Below are 20,688 nucleotides of genomic sequence, written 5' to 3'. Positions count from 1 at the left end.
GTAATGGATAAATGGTTTAATTATCAGCTAAAAGCTGGCTAATCGATAAAGGGTATAAATATTTGCTACAAAGGAATGGTATATGGTTATATTATAAGCTAGTCAACTAGCTGATATGAAGATAAAATATTTCCAAAAGGTAATGGATAAACATTTTAAAAATTTGCTAAAAGTGATAATTGGTTAAAGTAAGCTAAAAGCTATTCAAAACATATTCAAATGTTAGCTTAAAGTAATTCAGGCTATAAATGGTTATTATGAATGATGCAAACTACAAGTGGTGGATAAATGATTGAAACATTTGCTAAAATTAGCTTAAGGACCAATGGTAAAAAATGTTAGCTAAACAGAAACATTAATTCTTAAAATATTACCTAAAAGTGCTGTAAAGGTGGTCAAAATAATAGCTACAATAACAGATAAATGACGTTTAGCTTCTGCCACTAGCACTACATCAGCAAAACTGACCAACACAACATAAACACTTAACTGAATCTAAGTTTTAAATGAATTTTAAAAGAGACACATTTGGATCATGAATGGAGGTGTAGATGCAGGTGTACTGCAGCTCATCTGACGTGGCTGTGGTTTGATGTCATGAAAAAGACTCTGACTCAGGTCAATGTTCAGCGTCAGCAGCGCTCAAATTGGATTAGGAAGTGTCCCGTATTTAAAATAAGCCGTGTGTGATCTGCTGGACGTTTGCTTCGACTGTCATCAGTGACACTGGTCTCCCACCACCATCTGACCTCATTCAGGAGACAGTCTGAGCTCTGCGACCCCATTCATATGGGGCAGACATGTTATGATATGTCAGTGGTTCAGACAGGACTAATATTAGTCAAGGTGCCTGATTGCACACACATTTGAAGTGATATTTTAACACCCTGAAAGCTTGAGAGGCGGCTGTTGAGAAAAAGATCCAATGATGACAAGTTTTCATCTTAAAAAATATAATAAAAACACCCATTAAAAACCTATTGAATCTTTTACACTTTACTGTTATACTTTATCCCCAAGTGTGTTGGATAACAATCCTATTTTCTTCACCATATTCACATGACGGCCATTTTCCTTTGACATCATGCTCAGCGTGGGAGCTAAAAGCTGTTATTATGTTGTAGCTGTATTCTAGGTTGCAAATCATATAAATTAAAAGGCAAATTGTTATAATTTTACTCCTTCCTGATTGATCAGCAACGGGAAAGACTACTGATAGTAAAAATCTAGAGGGACATCAGGCCATGTTTTAAGTTATAAACAACATATTTGATTACTTATTAGCTAACGTTAGCATTCAACCACTTCCTAGCTAATGTCACCAATTTTTATGTTACACGATTTGAAAGGAAAGGCATACATTCTTAGCTTTATATATTAGCTACTGTTAGCTAATAGCGACCGTTAGCATTCATCCACTACCTAGCTAATGTTACCAATTGATAATGTTCTACAATTTGAAAGGCATAAATAGTAATGGCTATAGTTGACTAATGGTAATGTTAAGTATTTAAAGGTTATGTAAACTAGCTAACGGTAATGTTAGCTAGGAAATGGTTAAAAGCTAGTGCTAGCTGTTGTCCAGCACTAGCTAATGAATGGCCCAATGTCCCTCTTGATTTTCACTGTGAATTGTCTTTTCAGTTGCTGATCCATTGAGAAGGTAAAATTGAAAGTTTTTCATCATAACAGCGTTTAAGCTGCAATGTCAAAGGAAAATGGCCACCATGTGAATTAGGCTAATACACCCTTTCTGTGTCTAAAAGCTACAGTACGTCTTCAGCTGAGTATTTGCAGAGAAATCAATTTTCTCTCCACCTTTAATTCAGTCTTTTTTGAGACCATTTCCTGATTTATTCAGACCGCACTGTAGATGGACCATTATTCAGCCACAGTCAGCTGCAGTGTGAATGTAAATGTATTTGGTGCCTCCTCTAAATACCCCTGTTTGTCATCATGGTCACGTTTTTCCTATTTCGGGGGGATGGCTTCAGACTAAAACATATAGATTTGTCTGAGACCAAAGTGACACAAGAGTCTGTGGTTCAGTCGTGTCTAGACCCTGTCAGGTTGTGCTCATATGTCCATGAATAGTCCTTCATGGTCTTTTTGAGCTTTTTGCGAGACGGGAAGCAAACCTCAACACATGCCACAGATCATATGGACTGTATGCCTGCACTGTATATGTCGCTCCTCCAGCTAGCGACATAAAAAGACTATGGTTTCCCCTGAACACACACACAGGACTGTATGCAAGCTTTATGAAAGAGCAGATCTGTCAGTTGAAGTCATACTTAGCTGAGGTAACCAGTCCCTCTCCAAATAACACGTTGTGCTTCATATTTTGAGCCTATATGATCATAATTGAAGAACTTTCTTGGTCATTCTTTTATTTATGTTATTCTCTGCTCACTGAACGCACTGTTTCAGGTTGTACTTGTGTATTTTAAGCTTTAGCAAATGTTTTATTGACTGTATAGATGCAACATGGCCACTTTTTTTTTGTTATTAATACTTTAATGTTGATTGAAATCAGATTGATGGCCTTTTTGTTTGAACGTCATGTTTACATGTGTGGACCCCTGTAAGAGTAGTTGCTAATGGCTAATGGGGATCTAAATAAATAAATGAAAATAAATATTTACATCTCTTTGACAAGCTTTAAAATGCTCTACGTGATTTAAACTTCTTACGCACATACAAGAAATTAGTGTCACGTCGCTGTTGCTGTGCTATTTTTCCATACAAGTGTCCTTTCCTTAATCTAATTAGTAGCCTAAGTATTAGCGTGGTGTTCAGGGACGGGAGAAAGGGTGGGCTCCAAGCTTGACATATTGACCTACAATCCAGAGGCAGCACTCAGTCAGTCAGTCAACACTGCTCAGGTTGGAACAGTTCAGTCAAGTTCATTGTTGTTACGTGTATATCAGGACTGTTTATCCTTATTTATGTTGACCTTACAAGAGCAGGAAGTATGGAAGGCGTTCATCATTATGTACACACAGCACTACAAAGCACTACACGGCCCATAACGTATACAGCAAATCTATAGCGTACTCTATATACGCTTATATTCTTATAAGAGACTGAACATTATCCACCAATGAGGAAACACTTCCGGCAACAAAAAAGCATACATTTTAACAGGCAGGAACCTCAAGCAGAATCTGACTCAGCCATCTGCCGCAATGGATTGTGTTTCCCTAAATGTTTACTGAAACTTTTCAGTATTAGAGATTTGTGATGTAATGACCTGGTTGAAAATGGGACTCGCTCCCCCCACCCTTTGGACCATCATAACTTATATCTGCCCTCTGCACCGGTAAAGAGGCCAGCACGTTCCGATCTCCAGCCCACCTTCTGTTAAAGAGGCTTAGTAACTGTCCTGGCCTCCTTTAGGGCCAGACGCATATTATGCTCTAAATGACTGCCTGTCTTTTAGAGCAGCTGATCAATAAGCAGCACATGATCGACCCCAATTCTAAACTAACAAATTAAATAACAAAAACTTTGTAAACTAAATTAATTTCATCATTATTTTAAATACCCTGATGACTTTAATCTTCATGGCCTTTGCTTCCATTTTCACTTTAATTAATTAGTTACGTTACAGAGAATATCGCGTGTCAAACAAACAGAAGGATTACAGAGCAGCAAAGTTGACTTTTCTGGTTATCTGGTGTGATCCTAAATGGGATGCAAATTGAAAAAGCAAAATAAGCATTCCTATAAAGAATTTAAATACCGCATATTTGATAGAAATACAAGTATATTAAACTGGGCGCAAGCTGCAACTTCAGGGCTGAAAAAGGACATCAGTGTTGAAGTGCCAAAAACTGCAGTTCCTTAAGTGGCCACTTGAGGCTGACTCCAAAAGCGAGTCAGTCCCCTTTCGGCCCCTTATTAAAATGCCCTTTACTTTACAGCAGAATTAAACATGTTGCTAGGCATGCTAGGCATCGACACGGCTAGTCAAGTAGCGTAGCTTAATCTCTTGGGCCTGTTTGTGTTGTTGGTGCCTTTCTGGGATTTTTTAATGCAAATATCAGACGAATAATGTGGTGTGCTGTTTGGTTCATTGTACTAACAGGCTGTCCAAGAATGAGAATGTGTTAGCACTCATGAGCAGGTATCGTGATCTGCACTTACTGTACTTGGCTTTTGAGCCTTTGATATTGTCATACGTGAAATTTGGTCCACATTTATGTTTGCATCAGGAAGTACTGTAAACGCCTTGGTGGTCCTCTTACTATTCATATCTTTACATCCCATGGTCATTAAAGTTGTTGCTAATTAGCTAAAGTTAACATGCTAATAAGCTAAAAAATGTTACCATTGCCATTGTAGGCGTGTTGCTGTGTGTCTGTGTGAGTTAGTATTAAAGCCTGTAAATAAAAAAAACAATGATGAATTTAGACAAAATGTTTGCTTAGACAACTTCCTTTCTGCTCCCTGTGGTTGTGTCACAGCTTTTTCTCAGCAACTGCCCCGCTCCCAAAGAGGCTAATCCGGGATCCTTCCTTTTGATCAACATTTTCCACATGCACACACACACACACACACGCGCGCACACGCACACACACACACACGCACACACGCACACACGCACGCACGCACGCACGCCAAACCATTAAGGCACAGCTATTTGTCAGGATTTCAGTGTAGATGAAGAATTGTAACATTTTCCAAACATGGGACATTATCTGAATGATGATTTTAAAGAATGATAACAGGTCGTGTGTAGGTGAAACATCCTTAACAAATGACCTGTTTTGTTACTTAAATTATCATAAAACCTACTTGTCTGTGAGGAATTTCAGTCAAGTCCATGGACATTATGTAAGGACCAAACACCACGTCGAGTTTATTTGAATTCGCTCTTCGACGTATACGTATTAATCCATTTAATTACCCTCCCTCTGGCCCTCCCACATTGGCCGCAGCTCTTTAACAGCAGGTTGCCAAACCCATGCTGAGAACCTGAGACAAACATAAACACTGAATTAACCCTTCATTTAGAGGAAGTACCTAGAAGATGTAGTTAGAGCAGAAGGTGAATGCAAACATGTGTTTTTGACATTGCCTTCATATCTCAAGCTATAAAGTCTCTGCAGTTCAACTTTAATCATAAAATCAAAATCGTAAGGCATAAATCAGGGTAATGTGCAATATGTGTTATATGTGGTTGTGACTGTGCTTCCCTGCTTCTCTGTTTTCATTTGTAAGTACGACTGTAGAGAGTAGAGAGAGCTAAATGTATGCAGCATTGGAGTCCAAGACAACATTTTCTATGAGACGATGAAGTACATTGCATCGTATCGTGCCGTTTCGTACCATATTATAATTTCTACGTATCAAGTACTTAAAATGTCTTTTATAAGTAAGTTACAATCCAACACACAACTTCTATAAGTATAAGTCTTCTATAAGAAAGAAGAAGCTGCTTGTATTGAGGTCGTACACAATTTTTTCTACGGGACAATTAAGTGTATTGTATTGTATCGTGTCTTCTTGTATTGTATCGTCTTATATCGTGTCGTATTGTAGCACATCGTGTCTTGTATCGCATCGTGTCTTTTATCGAACCGTGTCGTCTTCTATTGTATCGTGTCGTCATGTATCGTATCGTATCGCGTCGTCTTGTATTGTATCATGTCGTCTTGTATCATAAAGTATCGTGTCGTCTTATATCGTAAAGTATCATGTCGTCTTGTATCATGTTGTATCAGAATTTCTTCGTATTAAATACTTAAAATGTCTTTGCAGTAACAAACCAAACGTGCATCCCTTTATTTATAAGCTACTTGTATTAAGGTTCTTTTTGTATTTATCAGTACTTCTGTGGAGACAGCTAAACGTGTGCAGCATTTGAGTCCAAGACACGTTTTTCTATTGGAAAATTAAGTATTGTATTGCATCACAATGTATTGTATCGTTATTTCTAAGTACTAAGTACTTAAAACTCCTTCAAGTCACAATCCAATGACGCAGCTTCTTGTATCGTACCATATCGTAGTTTCTCATTAAGTACACAACTTCTATAGGAGAAAGAAGATGCTACTTGTATTGAGGTCCTTTTTTGTTCTTATCAAATTTATAGCTACAAGACAGTTTATTTCTTTGCTGGTGACCAAACAGAATCAACAGTGAAAGACGTCCTGCTTGTGAAAACAGCGTCTCACATGGACCTGCAACGAGCAGCTGGTCGTCTCCTCACGGCAAAGCTAGAAGCTAGAAGCAGGCGTGCTGGGTTTAGAGGGATAAGCCCGATCAAATCCTTCTAGATTGATCTTTGACACCATTTACCCAGCGGGTGGCACCGCCTCCTTAACATGGCAGGTATAGAGGGCAGCAGCAGGGAGGGGCGGTGGGGGGGGGGGATGATGGGAACAAGGACACCAGAGTCAGGGGAGGGGAGGGGGAGAAGATGCTGGGTTTTCTTGGAGAAGTTTGGCTGACCTTTTCCGGTGACCATGTGACTGGAAAGAGGAGGACATGAGGATTAGAGATAAGGATATAAAAGCACGACGACCGCGACACATTTCACAAACTTAAGAAGAAGAAAGAAGCAGCTCTGAGAAGAGATCGGCTGTGGCCTCTCGGGATATCTGTGACAACAGGTGAGAGAACTCTACAGCTACAGCAAACTTTTAATGTATTTCAATTGTAACACTTGCTGCTTCTACAACTTTATTCATATTTCCATCGTACTGTATTTTTAGTTTGAGCTACTTTTTAACTTGTTTAAGTTACTTTGAGTCTAATAATCAGGATGTCTTTAATGCGATATGAATTTGTGCATTGCTGATACAAGTAGAAGCTTTTATGATCACAAGTTAAAACAAAATGACCTTTGGGGCTTCTCCTGTGTTAGAAAGGGACAGATTTAGTCAAGATCAGAAATGCAGTAGTTTGAAGAGAGTGTGTTTAAAGGCTTGGATGGAAACTTGCAGGAGAGAGCAGACGTCTGTAAAGAGGATTGCCTTTAGCGGCCACAATCGCAGCAACAGATGGCAACAGACGTTGGGCAGCGTCTCAACAGTCCAGATCTCCTCATATGAGAGCGGGACGATCGACGCTGTGACACTAATGTAGATCTGCTGTCGCTGATTAAGGTGGCACACAAGTTTGAGTTGCGTAACGTTCCAAACCAGGGTGTTGTCCACCCTCTGTCAAATTGTCCTTAACAGGATTACCAGTGTCAGCAGTCAGAGGAGGGGGGGGGTCAGGAGCAGGGCTTAAGCGGGATAGTGTTTCGGATCAGACGGGGTACTTTGTTCAAGAGATTTGCAGGTTTGGATACAGAAAAGGTTGTTGATGCAGCCTACAACTAATAGAAATACAATGTCTAATGTGTCACTGATTGTGTGACTTCTTCAGCTAATATTTCAGCATTCAGTGTTTCAGAGTGACGTTTGTGTCCCCTCTGCACGTGGCATCCCTCTTGTTCAAGAAGGGCAATTAGTCTGCTGTGGATCAGAGTGGGATTAGAGCTAATCTGGCTATTTAACCTAATCTGCATAATCTCCTCTGATTGGCATTGAGAGCTGGAGGGAAACAGGATTAACAAAGGGCAGCAGCGACAGACAGAGAGAGGAACATTATGATCTCTAACAGGGCGACCTCTGTGTTTTCTTTCAGAGACCCTCAGCAGAAATGAACGCCAGCCCCCCTGCAGGAAGCGCCCTTGCCCCTGGTGGAGCCACCGGGCCCACCACACCCAAGAAGGGACCACCCAAGTTCAAGCAGAGGCAGACTCGTACATTCAAGAGCAAGGCCCCCAAGCCAGGCCAGAAGGGGTAAACAAAACAAACTTCTATTTATACAATTTATTAAATTCAAACGATCAGATCAAAGGGCTCGAGTCACTCACCTCTCTCTCTTCTCTCCTCCAGCTTTGGCGACGACATCCCCGGCATGGAGGGTCTTGGCACAGACATCACAGTGGTGTGCCCATGGGAAGCCTTCGGTGACATGGAGCTCAGCGACTTGGCCAAATACGGCATCATTTAAACCTGCTGCCTCCTGCCTTCCTTGCCTGTCTGAACCTCTCCTCCGTCTAATCCCCTCCACCCTGCCTTGTCCCCGCCTCGCCTCGGCACGCCGCGATAAGGCTGCCGGGAAGCCCCCTAATGCCCTCTCGTCTATCTACCTCATGCTCGACACCACTAAGTGGATGGAGGGCGTAATTATGTTATTATTTTTATGTTATTATGATATGATACTGTTTAAAGTATATATACTTGAAATGCGAAGACGAGAGAAATCCCTCCACGTAACCTTATCCCTCTTCCTTTCCTCCATCTATACGAGTCTTCTCCTCACTTCTCCTCCCGCCCCATTTCGACTCCCCTCTCTCCCCTTTGCCACTCCTCACCCTCGGCAGTGGATGCACAGCGAACACTGGTTAACACTAGCTTGGATTTGCTCCAACAGTCTATAAAATGTAAATATGTTGTCCTGAGTGTTGAACCTTTAAACCTTGTCTTCCGTCCTACCTTTTGTACTTCCTCCCTCTTTTATTTTGCATTGTATTTTCTACACAAGATCACTGTAAACACCAGGGGATGCAAGGAGAGCGTGCAACACGCTGTATTGGTGAAAACTACAATGCACTTTCACTTGATCGTGGAGGATGAACTCCCTTCTGTCCCATCTCTGTCTCTCTCTCCTTGCTGCTATCTGAACCCTCAGTAGAGAACACGATTACATGTAAGCTTTGTGACGCGAGCGCGATAATACCACAGAACATGTACTGTGAGCTGGTTATGTCCCGATAGCTGCATTAAAATGTGTTTCTTTTTAGTACTTATGGTGTCCGTCTCTTTATTTTCCTGGAGCCAAAAAACGCTGGAAAGAAACCACAGGTGAAAACACGCAAGCAAAGCCACGGCTTAATGGAGCTATTAAGAACCTTTGGATGACACATCCAGGGGACTTTACTCAGGGACTAGAGACTTTTTGGAGGTACTCAGTGTGTTTACAGGGTCTAAATGAAGTCCCATCTCAGGGCTGGAGGAACCTTTTAGTTGCTCCTTAAAGAAGCTCCTGGGACTCGAGTGTTCAGTTTGAGAATAAATTATATTCTAGACATTACGTTGAATGATATAATCCCTTTCTACTGATAAATATCCACAGAGTCGACAGCCACACTTGGCAATTAGAGGAGCGGCTCTTTATTTAGTTCAACAACTGGATTGGAATTCAGTGAAATGTATTAATGGTTTGATCAGTGATTGGGATGTGTGAGCACATTATTGAATTACATTTGTGTGTTGATAAATAACTTTATTTGTTGCAAGAAGTTTCTCATCTTGCACGCCTCCCAAACGTGTCCTACAAGTCTCACCACGCTCCTCAAATTTTTTAGCAAACTGAGATGTTTCTGGACCAAATTTAACAAATACGTTTTAGTACCTTTTTATTATTCCCTTTACTCATACTATAAAAGTCTTTCAGATTTGTAATTTAGGACACCTCTTGGGTAAATTAAGGCACTAACTTCCCTCCACCGGCAAGAATAAAGAACTTCTAGTATCAATCTTTCTGCACGGAGGTGGATAAGCGTCTTTCACAATTGTTTGTGTTTGTGTAGGCCAGAATGTCTCTGCAGCACAAAATTACAATTAAAATTGTATTTTGACACACATTTTACCTTTAACAAATATTGCGCCTCCTGTGATCTGAAAAACGCAGAGGGCCATATTGCGATTACGATAAAATTTCAATTAATTGTTCAGACCCATTCATTAGCTGAAGCCCTCATCGAGTCCGTCTGCAGAATTTACATAAAGATGAAGATTTTAATTAGTTATTGATGGATTAAAACAACCTGTGATTTAAAAAAACATTCTTGCAAATGATTGTTTAGTCTGAGTTGAATCACAACATTAAATTGATATATTTTATAGATTTATTACTCCATGTGCAGTGGTGGTAATTATTCATCAGGTACTTATTTTTATTAGCATACGGTTGTCAGGCAAGCAGTTTCCCACCCGCCAGGGTCCTCGCATTAATGATTTCACCCAGCTCTTCCCTCAGTGCCCGAGCCAACCGAACCGGGTTAAAGGAGCTGAAACCTGCCCGACCCTCCTTCAGTCTGAAAATAACTTTAAACTCCACTGGCTGGTCCCTTCCATCCTCATCACCTGCTTTGCCACCTCCCTCCGCCTTCATCATCAGTCTCCACAGTAGATGCAACAAAACGTGTGTTTTTTATTAATTAATAGTCAGAAACGGCCGAACTTAAAACAAACTCGGCGTTCTCTCAATCGTCCCTCCGCGCTGCCAGCCTGCTGCTCCGCCTGCTGCTTCGCCCTCCCGCTTTGACATCTCGCGTGTGTTTTGTTCAACTTCAAAGAAGGGGCCGTTTCTTGTAACGGGGCTCATCTTGTAGCAGGAGGGCGTAACTTGAATTGTCTAGTTTGAGAGAAAGCTTCCTTTAAAACGTTTAAAGTCCCTAGTGGCCACTCGATGAACTGCAGTTTCAGCCGCAAACTTTGCCAATTGCAAAAAAGACTCGACAGGAGGTTTTATGATCTTAAACTGCAGATCTCACTGATCTCTGAGAATCTTCCACACAGCTTCGTCTATAGTTTTTTACACATAATGATCTGCGTGAGAATCTTTGCACACATGTTTCCTTTCTTTTCAGCCCATTCTCATGTCAGTCACAGGCCTCTGTGATTGCTCAATCATTCTTCAAATAACTGACGTCATACCTGAATTCCTCTGATATTAAGTGACTCATCAGTGTGACTTTGAAATAATCAGTTGACATTATTGTTGTAACATATGAACATATGTGTGCATGCATTCTGCTCCTGCAACAGAGAAGCTTTATGATTACAAAGATACCCGTCTGTGTTTCACCCCCCAGAGTGAATTTAGAGTTAAAGAGTGACTTAAGATTCAGGTGAACACACCCTATAAACGCTGAACCTGTACAGGCTTGACTCGCGGTGTTACGTGTGGGCTTGTTCAACACAACAGTCGAAAGCATCCACTATTCTCGAGGCAACTCCCCCCCAGGCCAACTCACTGCTTCCAAGTGTCGTTGCTGTGATTTACCTGTAACTAAGGTGACATCAGGTACCTGTCTGAATCCTGATGAGACTGAGGGTGAGTCAGTTGGACTCTCACGTTGACTCCCTTCACAGAATCACGCTCCCCACCCGTTCTGATCACGACTTTAACATGACAAAAGATCTCTTATTGCTGCAGACTCCGGTTTATCCAAATAAAGCACATGTTATCCAGGAAGGCGGATGCAAATTCTTATGGGAAAATTATTCATAAGTAGGGCGGAGTGAACTCTCCCTGTGTGTCTGTGTGTGTGTGTGTGTGTGTGTGCATCTTTACCTCCAGGTGTGAGCCCCACCTACAGTCTGAGGGAGGGGCAGGCAGGAGGGGGGCTGAAAGGAAAGTACGAGTCAGGGGTGCAGGTTTCTCTGCTCTTGCCCAACCTGTTGATGCAAGGTGGAAACAATCCTTCAGACCTCAGTTTATCGCTTCAAACTCCTTGTTTTGTCTTCTTGCTGTTACCTCGGGTGAGCAGAGATATGGGCAAATCATCAGGATAAGAGGTTCACGCTAAGCGGCCACCAAAGCTCCAAAGACAACGTTTTGTGCGACTTAATCAAGACTTTTTGGTGGTGGAATCTGGAAAGATTTAGACTCAATTTCCAAAGGATAGCAGGTAAGTTCCGGTTTTTCTCTAAATGTTTGTTCATCTTTTGGAGATAAACTCTAATAGCTTAAGTTCACAAATTTTCTTTATAATACTTAATAATGTTGCTGGGATTCATGCAGACTCTATTTGATCAGTTTTATCTGGACAATAATCATCCTGTAAATGTTCAGAGCCTCAATAAAACCAGCTGATCTAAACCTCCATGGGGCAAATTTGAAGGCCTGGTTCAAATTTAGCAGCGATAACATCCCAAAGTTCATGCATGAATCTCTGCCGCAGAAACAAAGGCTCTGTTATGAGCTGCAGGAAGTGTCACTCTGCTATCAGGAGTGGAAATCTTACGTGGTCAGTCGCTCAGCTCCGTGTGTGTGTCGCCGTCTGGTTCAGTTTTATGAGCTGATCAGGAGAAGGGCTGCTCAAGCTTTTTCAAAACTAATGGCAGTATTGAAATAACATGACGATCATCACAGTATTTAAAGCTTATATTAGTCATATTTCGACTAGTATAAACTGCTTCTGATTTCTGTGTGCATGACTTTGGTCCTGCCTCTCCCTCTCCCTCTCTCCTGATGGCTGTTCTCCAATAAGTCTGGTTCTGCTCGAGGTTTCTGCCTGTCAAAAGGACGTTTTTCTTGGCCCTGTTGCTAAACGTGTGATCGATTAATGTTGGGTCCTTAAAAAAACGATATAACAGAGTATGGTCGAGACCTGTCCAACATGTAAAGAGTTATTGGAAAACCTTTTTTATTTGGCGTTACATGAATACAAATTGATTGATTGATGACAGGTCCTTGCTCCTGGAGAGTTAAGCCTAAATTCCACAGGATCCGTCTCCGGGGCGTTCCATGTGCGCCGCGACCTCAAGTCAATGCGCGTCCCAGAAGCGTCTCTCCGCTCTGCACCGCATAAGATATGCTTCAAGCTCGCGTCAAGCTCGCGTCAAGCTGAACAGAGCAGATTGTTCCAAACAGGAAGTCAGATACAAAAACAGCTTAGAGCATCCGGTCATTTCAAAATAAAACACCATGTACGGACTGCCGTTTTATAACATCAACTTTCACAATTCCTGCGCGATAATGTAGTTCTCCCGCGATCTTGTGATCTTGCGAATCCAGCTGCTTGGGCCGGCGCTCCGCTGTGGGGCGGCCTCCTGTTAGCTAGGGTTCGCACTGTCTGGTGGACCAGAATCGTGGCGGATACGGAATGCTCCGCAGACGGATCCTGTGGAATTTAGGCGTTTGTCAGAGCTCGCAAAAATGTCATATCAGCACGGCTGTGATTCATCAGGCACGTGCCCACAGCCCGAGTGCCAAAGATAATCACACCTGCTACTTTGTGTGTGTCTTCACATTACCGCAGACAAGCTTCCTTAAACTCACCTGGAGGTTTGCGCTGACGTGTCCAGGCTTCTTTCCTTTCCTTCGTCCTCTTCTGAAGACAATTCATAGTTAAGTTTGTTACAGTCTGCACTTACATCACATGAGGCGGATTGATATTTATAGCAACAGTCCCAGTGCCGTTATACTCTATATCAGCACTCATGGAATGCCTCTCGTCCAATCAAACACCTTGGTTGGAACTAGCTTTTGTATAATGGTATACATCTGTCAAAATAAAATAATGATAGTAAGAAAACGATCGTATTGGAACATCTCTAGTCCTCACCTCACTTCAATGTAGCCATTGTTGTTTCTCCACTCTCAGCCCTGACGAACACACTCCTCTGCCTTGTTCTGGCATGTTTACGCACTCCCTCCTCCTGCACTCTAGCTGTCAAATCAGTCATCCCCATTTTCTTTTCCACGTTGTGACCTCTTACACTGTCTTCTGTTTGCTTGTTTTTGCACTGCCAGTCAACGAATTTAAGGAAAGTTCTATTGAAACTGTAACACGAGAAGTATTTCTGCTGACGTGCGCTTTTTCTTTCAGGAGAAAGAACCTTGAATATCCAAGGACCCTTAAAAGAAAGCCCTGGATCCCTGCGTGGAGGACTTAAAATTAAGATGGCCTTTACGTCGGAGCAGCACAGATCACTTCTCCCCCTCCTCTTCTTCTTCTTCTATTTCCCCCTCTCATGTCTCTGCCAGTCATCCAACAGCAGCTCAGCCAACACCACAACCAACAATCCGACCATTGCTGCTCCTACCTCTAATGGAACATCCCTAAAAGGCGTCCCAGGCTGCGGCAAGGAGCTGAACCACATCTACAGGTACCTGTGTGACCGTCGGGCAGCGTGGGGGATCATACTGGAGACTCTGGCCTCTTCAGGGTTCCTGTTCAGCATGGTTCTCCTCTTCAGCCTGCTGCTCTGGTCCCTGTGGATCTGTGTCTCATCGAAGCAAAAGCGCAGCGGCATCGGAGGCACGGTGGCCTGCATGTCCATGTTCTTGTTTGCCACCGCCGGGATCTTCGCCATCACCTTCTCCTTCATCATCCGCCTTACCCCTCAGACCTGCCCCACCAGGCTCTTCCTCTTTGGCGTCCTCTTCTCCCTTGCCTTCTCCTGCCTCTTGGCTCGCTGCCTCGCTCTGCTGGGCTTTGCTGCCGCCAGAGGCTGGGGGGAGCCCGGTCTGGCTCTGGGGCTTTTCATGGTTCAGGTTATCATCGCGACCCAGTGGCTGATCCTCGTGTTGGTGCGGGACAAGAAACCATGCCATTATAGCCAGCAGGAGTTTGTCATGCTGCTGATCTACGTCTTGTGCCTCTTGGCGATCAGCACGATCCTCTCCCTTAACTTCCTGTGCCGCTCATGCTTCACGTACAGCTACAGCTACACAGGAGCCGCCCACCAGCAGGGGAGGGTGCAGGCCGTGCTCCTCTTCTTCACGTTGATGCTCTCCGTTTGCATCTGGGTGGTGTGGATCACTATGCTCACCTGGGGAAACCCTAAAGTGAAGCGTCGGTCACATTGGGACGATCCGGTGCTCTCCATCGCCCTGGTGGCTAACGGCTGGGTGCTACTGATGGGACATGGGTTGTCCCAGATCGCCTTCCTCTGCAGGGGGGAGGCCAAGTCGAAGGATCTCCCTCTGAGCTTCGCAGGCTGGACCAGCCCCAGCGCCGATATCCCAGGACTGAACAGCCCAAAGGAAGGGAAGGAAAACGGAAGCTTTGAGAACGAACCTCAGGACAGGAGAGGTGAGAAACTGAATGGTGCTTAATTTACAGGTTGTGTTAATTGTTTCGTCCAATATTTAGAAAACCGGTAAATATTTCCATTTGAGAAGGACAAACAAGTTATTATTATATTGGCTACAATTAACAATAATAGTTGATATTTTCACCATATTCACTCGCTGGCCATTTCCCTCAGCTAAAATGCTGTTATTTTGTACTAATTGTTATAATTTCATCCTCCCAAATGATCAGCACCTGTAAGATGGTGTAGATCTGGAGGAACATGAGGTCATATTTCAAGTTAACACAACATAATTGTTAACATGTTCAGACAACAGTTCAGACCTCCAGACAACAGCTAATGTTAGCATTCAACCACTTCCTCACTGACATTACCATTAGCTAGGACTTTATGCCTTTCCTAACATATTTAGTTACATTATCAAATGGATGGATTAGCTAGGAAGGCAATTGTTTGTAAAAATCCAAAGGGATATTGCGCCGTTATCTTTGATAACTCATTAGCTACTAAAATAGCTAAAGTTAGCATTAAACCACTTTTTAGCTAACATTACTGTCTTAATGTATGCCTTCTCTACCATATCGTGTAACATTATCAAATGTTAGCTATCAGTCCCTTCCTCGCTAATACTAGGAAACAAGACAATGGATAGTAAAAAAGGGACAACATAAAACATATTTGATAATCCATTAGCTACTCCTAGAAAACAGCTAAAGTTAGCATTTTCTTGCTAACATTAGCGCTAGCTATGAAATCATGGCTTTCTTACTGCATCATGTAATACTGTCAAATGGCAGTATTAGCATTCAGCCCCTGCTAGCTAATGTTAGCTAGGAAGACAATAGTGAGAATTTTAAGGGATATTCGGCCACATTTAAAGTTAAAACGACATCTTTGATAGCTCCTGCTAGAAAACAGCTAAAGTTAGCACTAAATCACTTCCTGGCTAATATTGCCACTAGCTATGAAATGATTGCTTTCCTCTTGTGTCGTGTAATACTATCAAATAGTACTGTTAACATTTAGCCGCTGTCAAGCTAAAATCAGCAAGCTATACAGTTGATAGTGAAAATCCAGAGAGAAAACGGGCCATATTTAAAGTTCAAAATATTTGAATTACCTACTTTTAGAGAATAGGTACATTTTGAATGAAACCACTTCCTGGTTATGTCTTTCCTATTGCATCATGTTACACTATCAAATGGTAATGTTAACATTCAGCCGCTGTCAACTATTGTTAGCTAGGAAGAAAATGGATGTGTTTCAAGTTAAAACATTCATTTGATGATCTGTTAGCTACTAACACAAAACAGCTAAGTTAGCATTAAAACACTTCGTAGCTAACATTACTGCTAGCTAGGAATTTATGCCTTTCTTATTGAATAGTGTAACACTGAAATACTAGAATAGAAAATCTCCTAGCTTACTGAAATATTAGCTAGGAGTAGCTAAATGCTAATATTAGCTGTGTAATATGTTTTTAGCTTCAAATATGGCCTGATTTTCCTCTTAACTTTAATCTGTCTTTTCAGTTGTTGATCAATCTAGAAGCAGTGAAATAATGATTTGCCTGACAACATTTTTATCACTTATAACCTTTATATAGTGTGACTTAGCATTCAAGCTGCCCACCCTGAGCAAAATATTAGGGAAAAATGGCCGCCATGTAAATATAGTCGCATAACTGTAGGCCAGAATGAAGATGGAGCTGCTGTCCAACATTACAAAATGAATTCCACTATCAGTCAGCTCAGCTCGCTCTCTGATGAGCGGTTAATAATGAACCGCTAATGAGCTAACTGTATATCATGCGTCTCCTTTCAGGCCGGAGAGCTGAGCAATCGCTGCGATCGCCCTACGAGTCCGGATTCTCCATGACAGTGAGTAATAAAGCATTAGGATTAAACAATCTGATCCCACACACTCTGCAATTAAACTGTGACCTTTCACTGATGGAGTAAATTATACCTGAGTCATGTTGTAAGGTTAATTAAAACACAGTTTATCATAGGTATTAATTACAGCGACATGATGAATGTGTGATTTCAGGTTTGTGTGTGTTTCAGGATATCGACCCTGACAAAGATTACACCATCCCCCGCCCGCAGACCACCAACTATCAGGAGCCTTATGATGAATATTACGGAGAAGATTGAATTAAATTTCCTGTTTTGTTATTATGCACACATACACTGAGCTGAGGGGGACTCAGCTCATGCACTAATCTGTAAAATAATGCTTTTCTAGGTGTCATTTGTCTGTGCAAATGTAAATATGTTCCTTTAGTGTTATGAGAAATGTCCCATGTCTTTGCTCGGATGTGAAATCCTCCGTTCCTAAAAAGAAGAAAGAATAAAAAAGACCCCTCTATGACTCATCATCCATGAGGCTGGATGGGTTCAGATACACCGGCTTTCTTCCCAAATGCTTTGAGGAAGTGGTTTTCTACAATGCTCTGTGTGTGTGTGTGTGCGTGCTGTTCGGAGATGCTATATAATTGCCCTGAGGTGATAGCAGAGGCGTGAAACAGCCGCTCTGAAGGTGCCAAACTGCTGAGCGGAGCAGAGGAAAGTGTGAGGAGGAAGAGGAGGAGGAGAGGAAGGAAGGGACATTAGACGAGATTAGAGCAGACAGGAGCAGGAGAGGAGACCTGTCAGCACTCTGGGAGACTCGTGTCATCCCTGATTAATGTCTTAATATTCAAGTTACACTACAGAGGCTGCCGGTGGTCCGGCACAATACACAAGAGGGTTTTTTCTGTTTGTGATTTTCTACACGTTTGTGACATCAATAAAAGCTTTGTGTGTTTGTGAACAAGCGCAGGTTTATTTTTCATATCTTAAAACTTTATGGAGTCAGAGGAGGATTAATGGATTTAAAAAAGAATCAATTTGTAAAATGAATTATGAAATAAATGTAACACAAAATACAAAAGAATAAAGCATTTTTATTTATTTTGAAATGTAGTTTATTTATATTGAAGTATTTAATAAATGCTTCATGCATATAAATTAGTAAAATAAATAAATTAGTTTATTTTTCTGCATATTTTTAGTTAGTTTATTTTTCTGCATATTTTTATTTAATTTATTTATTATTTATTTATTTAATAATTTTATTGTTAAACAATGTCATTAAAATTCATGAGCAGGGCGAACTAGCCAGAGCTAATTGATTGACAGCTTGAGCTTTGAGGGAATAACAAAAGTGATGGGCAAAATAATAAGGAAAAATAAAGGGATACAACTATATAACTAAATTATAATATGTAGTAAAATAAAAAATATAAATGCATATAAAAAACTTTATGTAGAAATTATATGCAGAAAATAAAAAATATTTGGAAACAATAATATTGAAATACATGTAAAATAAATCTAAATTCTTATCATTTTTATTTTATATTTCCATATTTAGTCATTTTATTTATCCCTCTGTATATTTCCATATTTATTTTTTTATGGCACTCCTAGGACTCCGTACAACTTTTGCTCCTCACACTCAAAATGTGCCCTTACATCACCTGCAGCTAACTGGAGGTGAAACAACACAGGGAGCAGGGTGCAGTACTGCAGTTTAACCACCAGGGGGCAGTGTTGAGGCGTAGCAGTTGAGGCTGACCTGAGAAAACTCCAGAAACTATGAGGCTTTTTAAGCAATAGTTGCAGTAAAGCCATTTATGACATGTATCCTGTGATGTTGCAGCTTTCACTGAATAATTTAGACAATAAAGAATATATAACAGAGTTTAAATCCACTGATGATAATCAGACAGCTCCGGTGTACGATGGTCTGTTTGCCCTGCAGTGACTCCCTTCCACAAAGGTCAACTCCTCACTTCAACAGATACAATCTTCACACACACGTTCCCCCTCTTATCACACGGCCTTCAATCTATTCTTCCAATTAGCCCGACTTCAATTACTCAGAGAGAGCCTGCCATCAAATTGGCAATTGGCCTCTTGTGCATTAGAGCAATTAACAGGGATATGAGGTTTCCCGCCACATCCAGCCCATTTACAGCCATTAAACTCCAGATGCAATTAAAGATTGTTCCACATTGTTCCCCTCAGCGGCGATGAAAAAGTTGGAGGTGGCGGAAGAAGCTTATCGCTGTAGATTTGGTCGATGCAGCCTCGCAGAGCCGTTTTAATCGTGTGCAATTGTTGGATCTATCAGTCATGTGGAGGAAGAAGTTTCTGCAGTCTGAGAAAGATACTTGGTTGAAGCATCCCTCTCTGCTTCTATAAGTCTGTAATAAAAAACAAACATCGCCTTGCTGTTGGTTTTTGTACAATCCTACTAAAGCAGCCTCTCTAATGATATTTTAACCTAATTACTGGAAAGATAATTACAGTCATGGGACGGAAATGCCATAATGTTGAGCAGCCCCCAAAGAAACAAACATATACAAAAGAAGCCACCAGACTCCACTGAAAAAAACTGTAATTTTACCTCTGACAACATTGGAGATGCTGGTCTTCCGCTGAATCCATTTGTTAGTTTTTTTGTTATACAAACATTGTTTTGCATCCGAACTAACAATTTAAACCACCAAAGTCACACAAAAATGTAAATAAACTAAGCGATGGAGGCAGCAGGAACTCTCAGGTTGTGAGGTTAAAATGACCTTTTTTTAAACCGAGTCTGGTGGCTTTAAAGAGAGCCTTTTTTTAATTCACACACAGTTGCGTTATCTCACCTTGCTCTTGGTTTTTGTACTTTTCAAAGCAGCCTCTCTCCTAATTTTTTTTTCTACTTAATTCCAAACAAACAATGGACGGAAAATCACCAAGGAGCTGCAGTAAAATTAAGTAGCCCCAAAATACGCCACCAGACTCCGTTAAAAAAAACAACTGTAATTTTACCTCGCACAAGGGAGATGCTTAACTTTCGCTGAAACGATCTGTTAATATTTGTGTAACAAACTATGTTGCATCCAAACTCACCATTTAAAACACCTAAGTCACACAAGAACGCAAATAAACTACAGATGGAGGCAGCAGGGTAACGAGCAACTCTCAGGTTGAGTCAAAGAAAAGTGCTTTCTGTCAACAGAGTCAGGTGACCCTAAAGAAAGCAATTTAACGGCTGTCTGTAGTTTAAATAAACACTGGAAAGTACAGAGCCCTAAGCGGACATGCATCCATACATTTTATTTACTCAGTTTTCCCGAGTCATTTCCGCTTGTTTGCACAAGTTCTCGACTTATTTATCTCGAGATAACAACGCTGCTCCTCCGTAACGTCAGATGATCATAACTCGTGTCCTCAGAGCTGCAGAAGCACAAAACAAATAGAAACAGGCTTAACTTACCTCATTAGTGTAGCATGTAGCATGGCATGTCCTGGTCTGTAATATCACAGTGACCAGCCTGTTGTTCGGTTTTCTAGCTCGCCAGAAAATTATCCCGTTATCGTGCTAAAAGAAGCTTTGTTATCTCGAGATAAATAAGTCGAGATCTTGAGAAAACAACTGTAAAAAATTGTATGGATGCATGTCTGCTTAGGGCTTCCGTAGAAAAGCATTCCTCTTTGTTCCGGATGTCAGCTGTCCGTGTATGTGACGGCAGGATTTAAACTAGTAAACTTTTTAGATAAAAATGAACTACATCTACTGTGATGTCAATGTTTTGTTTTGTTGGATTGAGAGATTAGAGATTTATCTAGTTTTGTAGAAGCATTAACAAAAGAACATTTTAAATCACTGGGAGCTCAATTTTTAATAAATCAAATGTCTTGCAGGTTGTTTGTGAAGTTTGGTGTCGATTGAGAGAAATATGTGGGAGGAGAAAGCTTTAATTAGTTTTACAGTTAAACTCAAAAGCATGCAAAGTTTTCTGCTCGATTTGGTT

The 20,688-nt window shown here is 41.3% G+C and overlaps 2 protein-coding genes across 2 annotated transcripts; both read left to right on the top strand.

Moving 5' to 3' along the window:
• The first annotated feature begins 7,656 nt into the window (after positions 1-7,656).
• On the top strand, positions 7,657-8,013 carry pde6hb (phosphodiesterase 6H, cGMP-specific, cone, gamma, paralog b). The gene is made up of 2 exons (XM_069676289.1): positions 7,657-7,799; positions 7,896-8,013. Exons 1-2 carry the CDS (start codon positions 7,657-7,659, stop codon positions 8,011-8,013), a joined length of 261 nt encoding a protein of 86 aa, XP_069532390.1.
• Positions 8,014-11,459: 3,446 nt separating this feature from the next.
• Positions 11,460-17,700, top strand: LOC138604360 (retinoic acid-induced protein 3). Its single transcript, XM_069676279.1, has 4 exons — positions 11,460-11,701; positions 13,625-14,833; positions 16,659-16,714; positions 16,901-17,700. The coding sequence occupies exons 2-4, from the start codon at positions 13,699-13,701 to the stop codon at positions 16,988-16,990; spliced, it is 1,281 nt and encodes a 426-aa protein (XP_069532380.1). The 5' UTR covers positions 11,460-11,701; positions 13,625-13,698; the 3' UTR covers positions 16,991-17,700.
• The last annotated feature ends 2,988 nt before the right edge of the window (positions 17,701-20,688 follow it).

The sequence above is a fragment of the Semicossyphus pulcher genome, unplaced genomic scaffold (genome assembly GCF_022749685.1).
Source record: "Semicossyphus pulcher isolate SPU_LCO1_2020_fin unplaced genomic scaffold, fSemPul1.0.p SCAF_25, whole genome shotgun sequence".
Classification (NCBI taxonomy): Eukaryota; Metazoa; Chordata; class Actinopteri; order Labriformes; family Labridae; genus Semicossyphus; species Semicossyphus pulcher.
The sequence above is the reverse complement of the archived record's forward strand: the minus strand, read 5'-3'. Positions and strand labels throughout refer to the sequence as shown.

What these genes read in the sequence shown, in the direction of transcription:
- LOC138604360 (XM_069676279.1), top strand. Translation starts at nt 13,699, where the DNA reads ATGGCCTTTACGTCGGAGCAGCACAGATCACTTCTCCCCCTCCTCTTC. An exon ending in CGAACCTCAGGACAGGAGAG is followed by an intron (nt 14,834 to 16,658) that starts GTGAGAAACTGA and finishes GTCTCCTTTCAG; the next exon opens with GCCGGAGAGCTGAGCAATCG. An exon ending in AGTCCGGATTCTCCATGACA is followed by an intron (nt 16,715 to 16,900) that starts GTGAGTAATAAA and finishes TGTGTGTTTCAG; the next exon opens with GATATCGACCCTGACAAAGA.
- pde6hb (XM_069676289.1), top strand. Translation starts at nt 7,657, where the DNA reads ATGAACGCCAGCCCCCCTGCAGGAAGCGCCCTTGCCCCTGGTGGAGCC. An exon ending in CCCAAGCCAGGCCAGAAGGG is followed by an intron (nt 7,800 to 7,895) that starts GTAAACAAAACA and finishes TCTCTCCTCCAG; the next exon opens with CTTTGGCGACGACATCCCCG.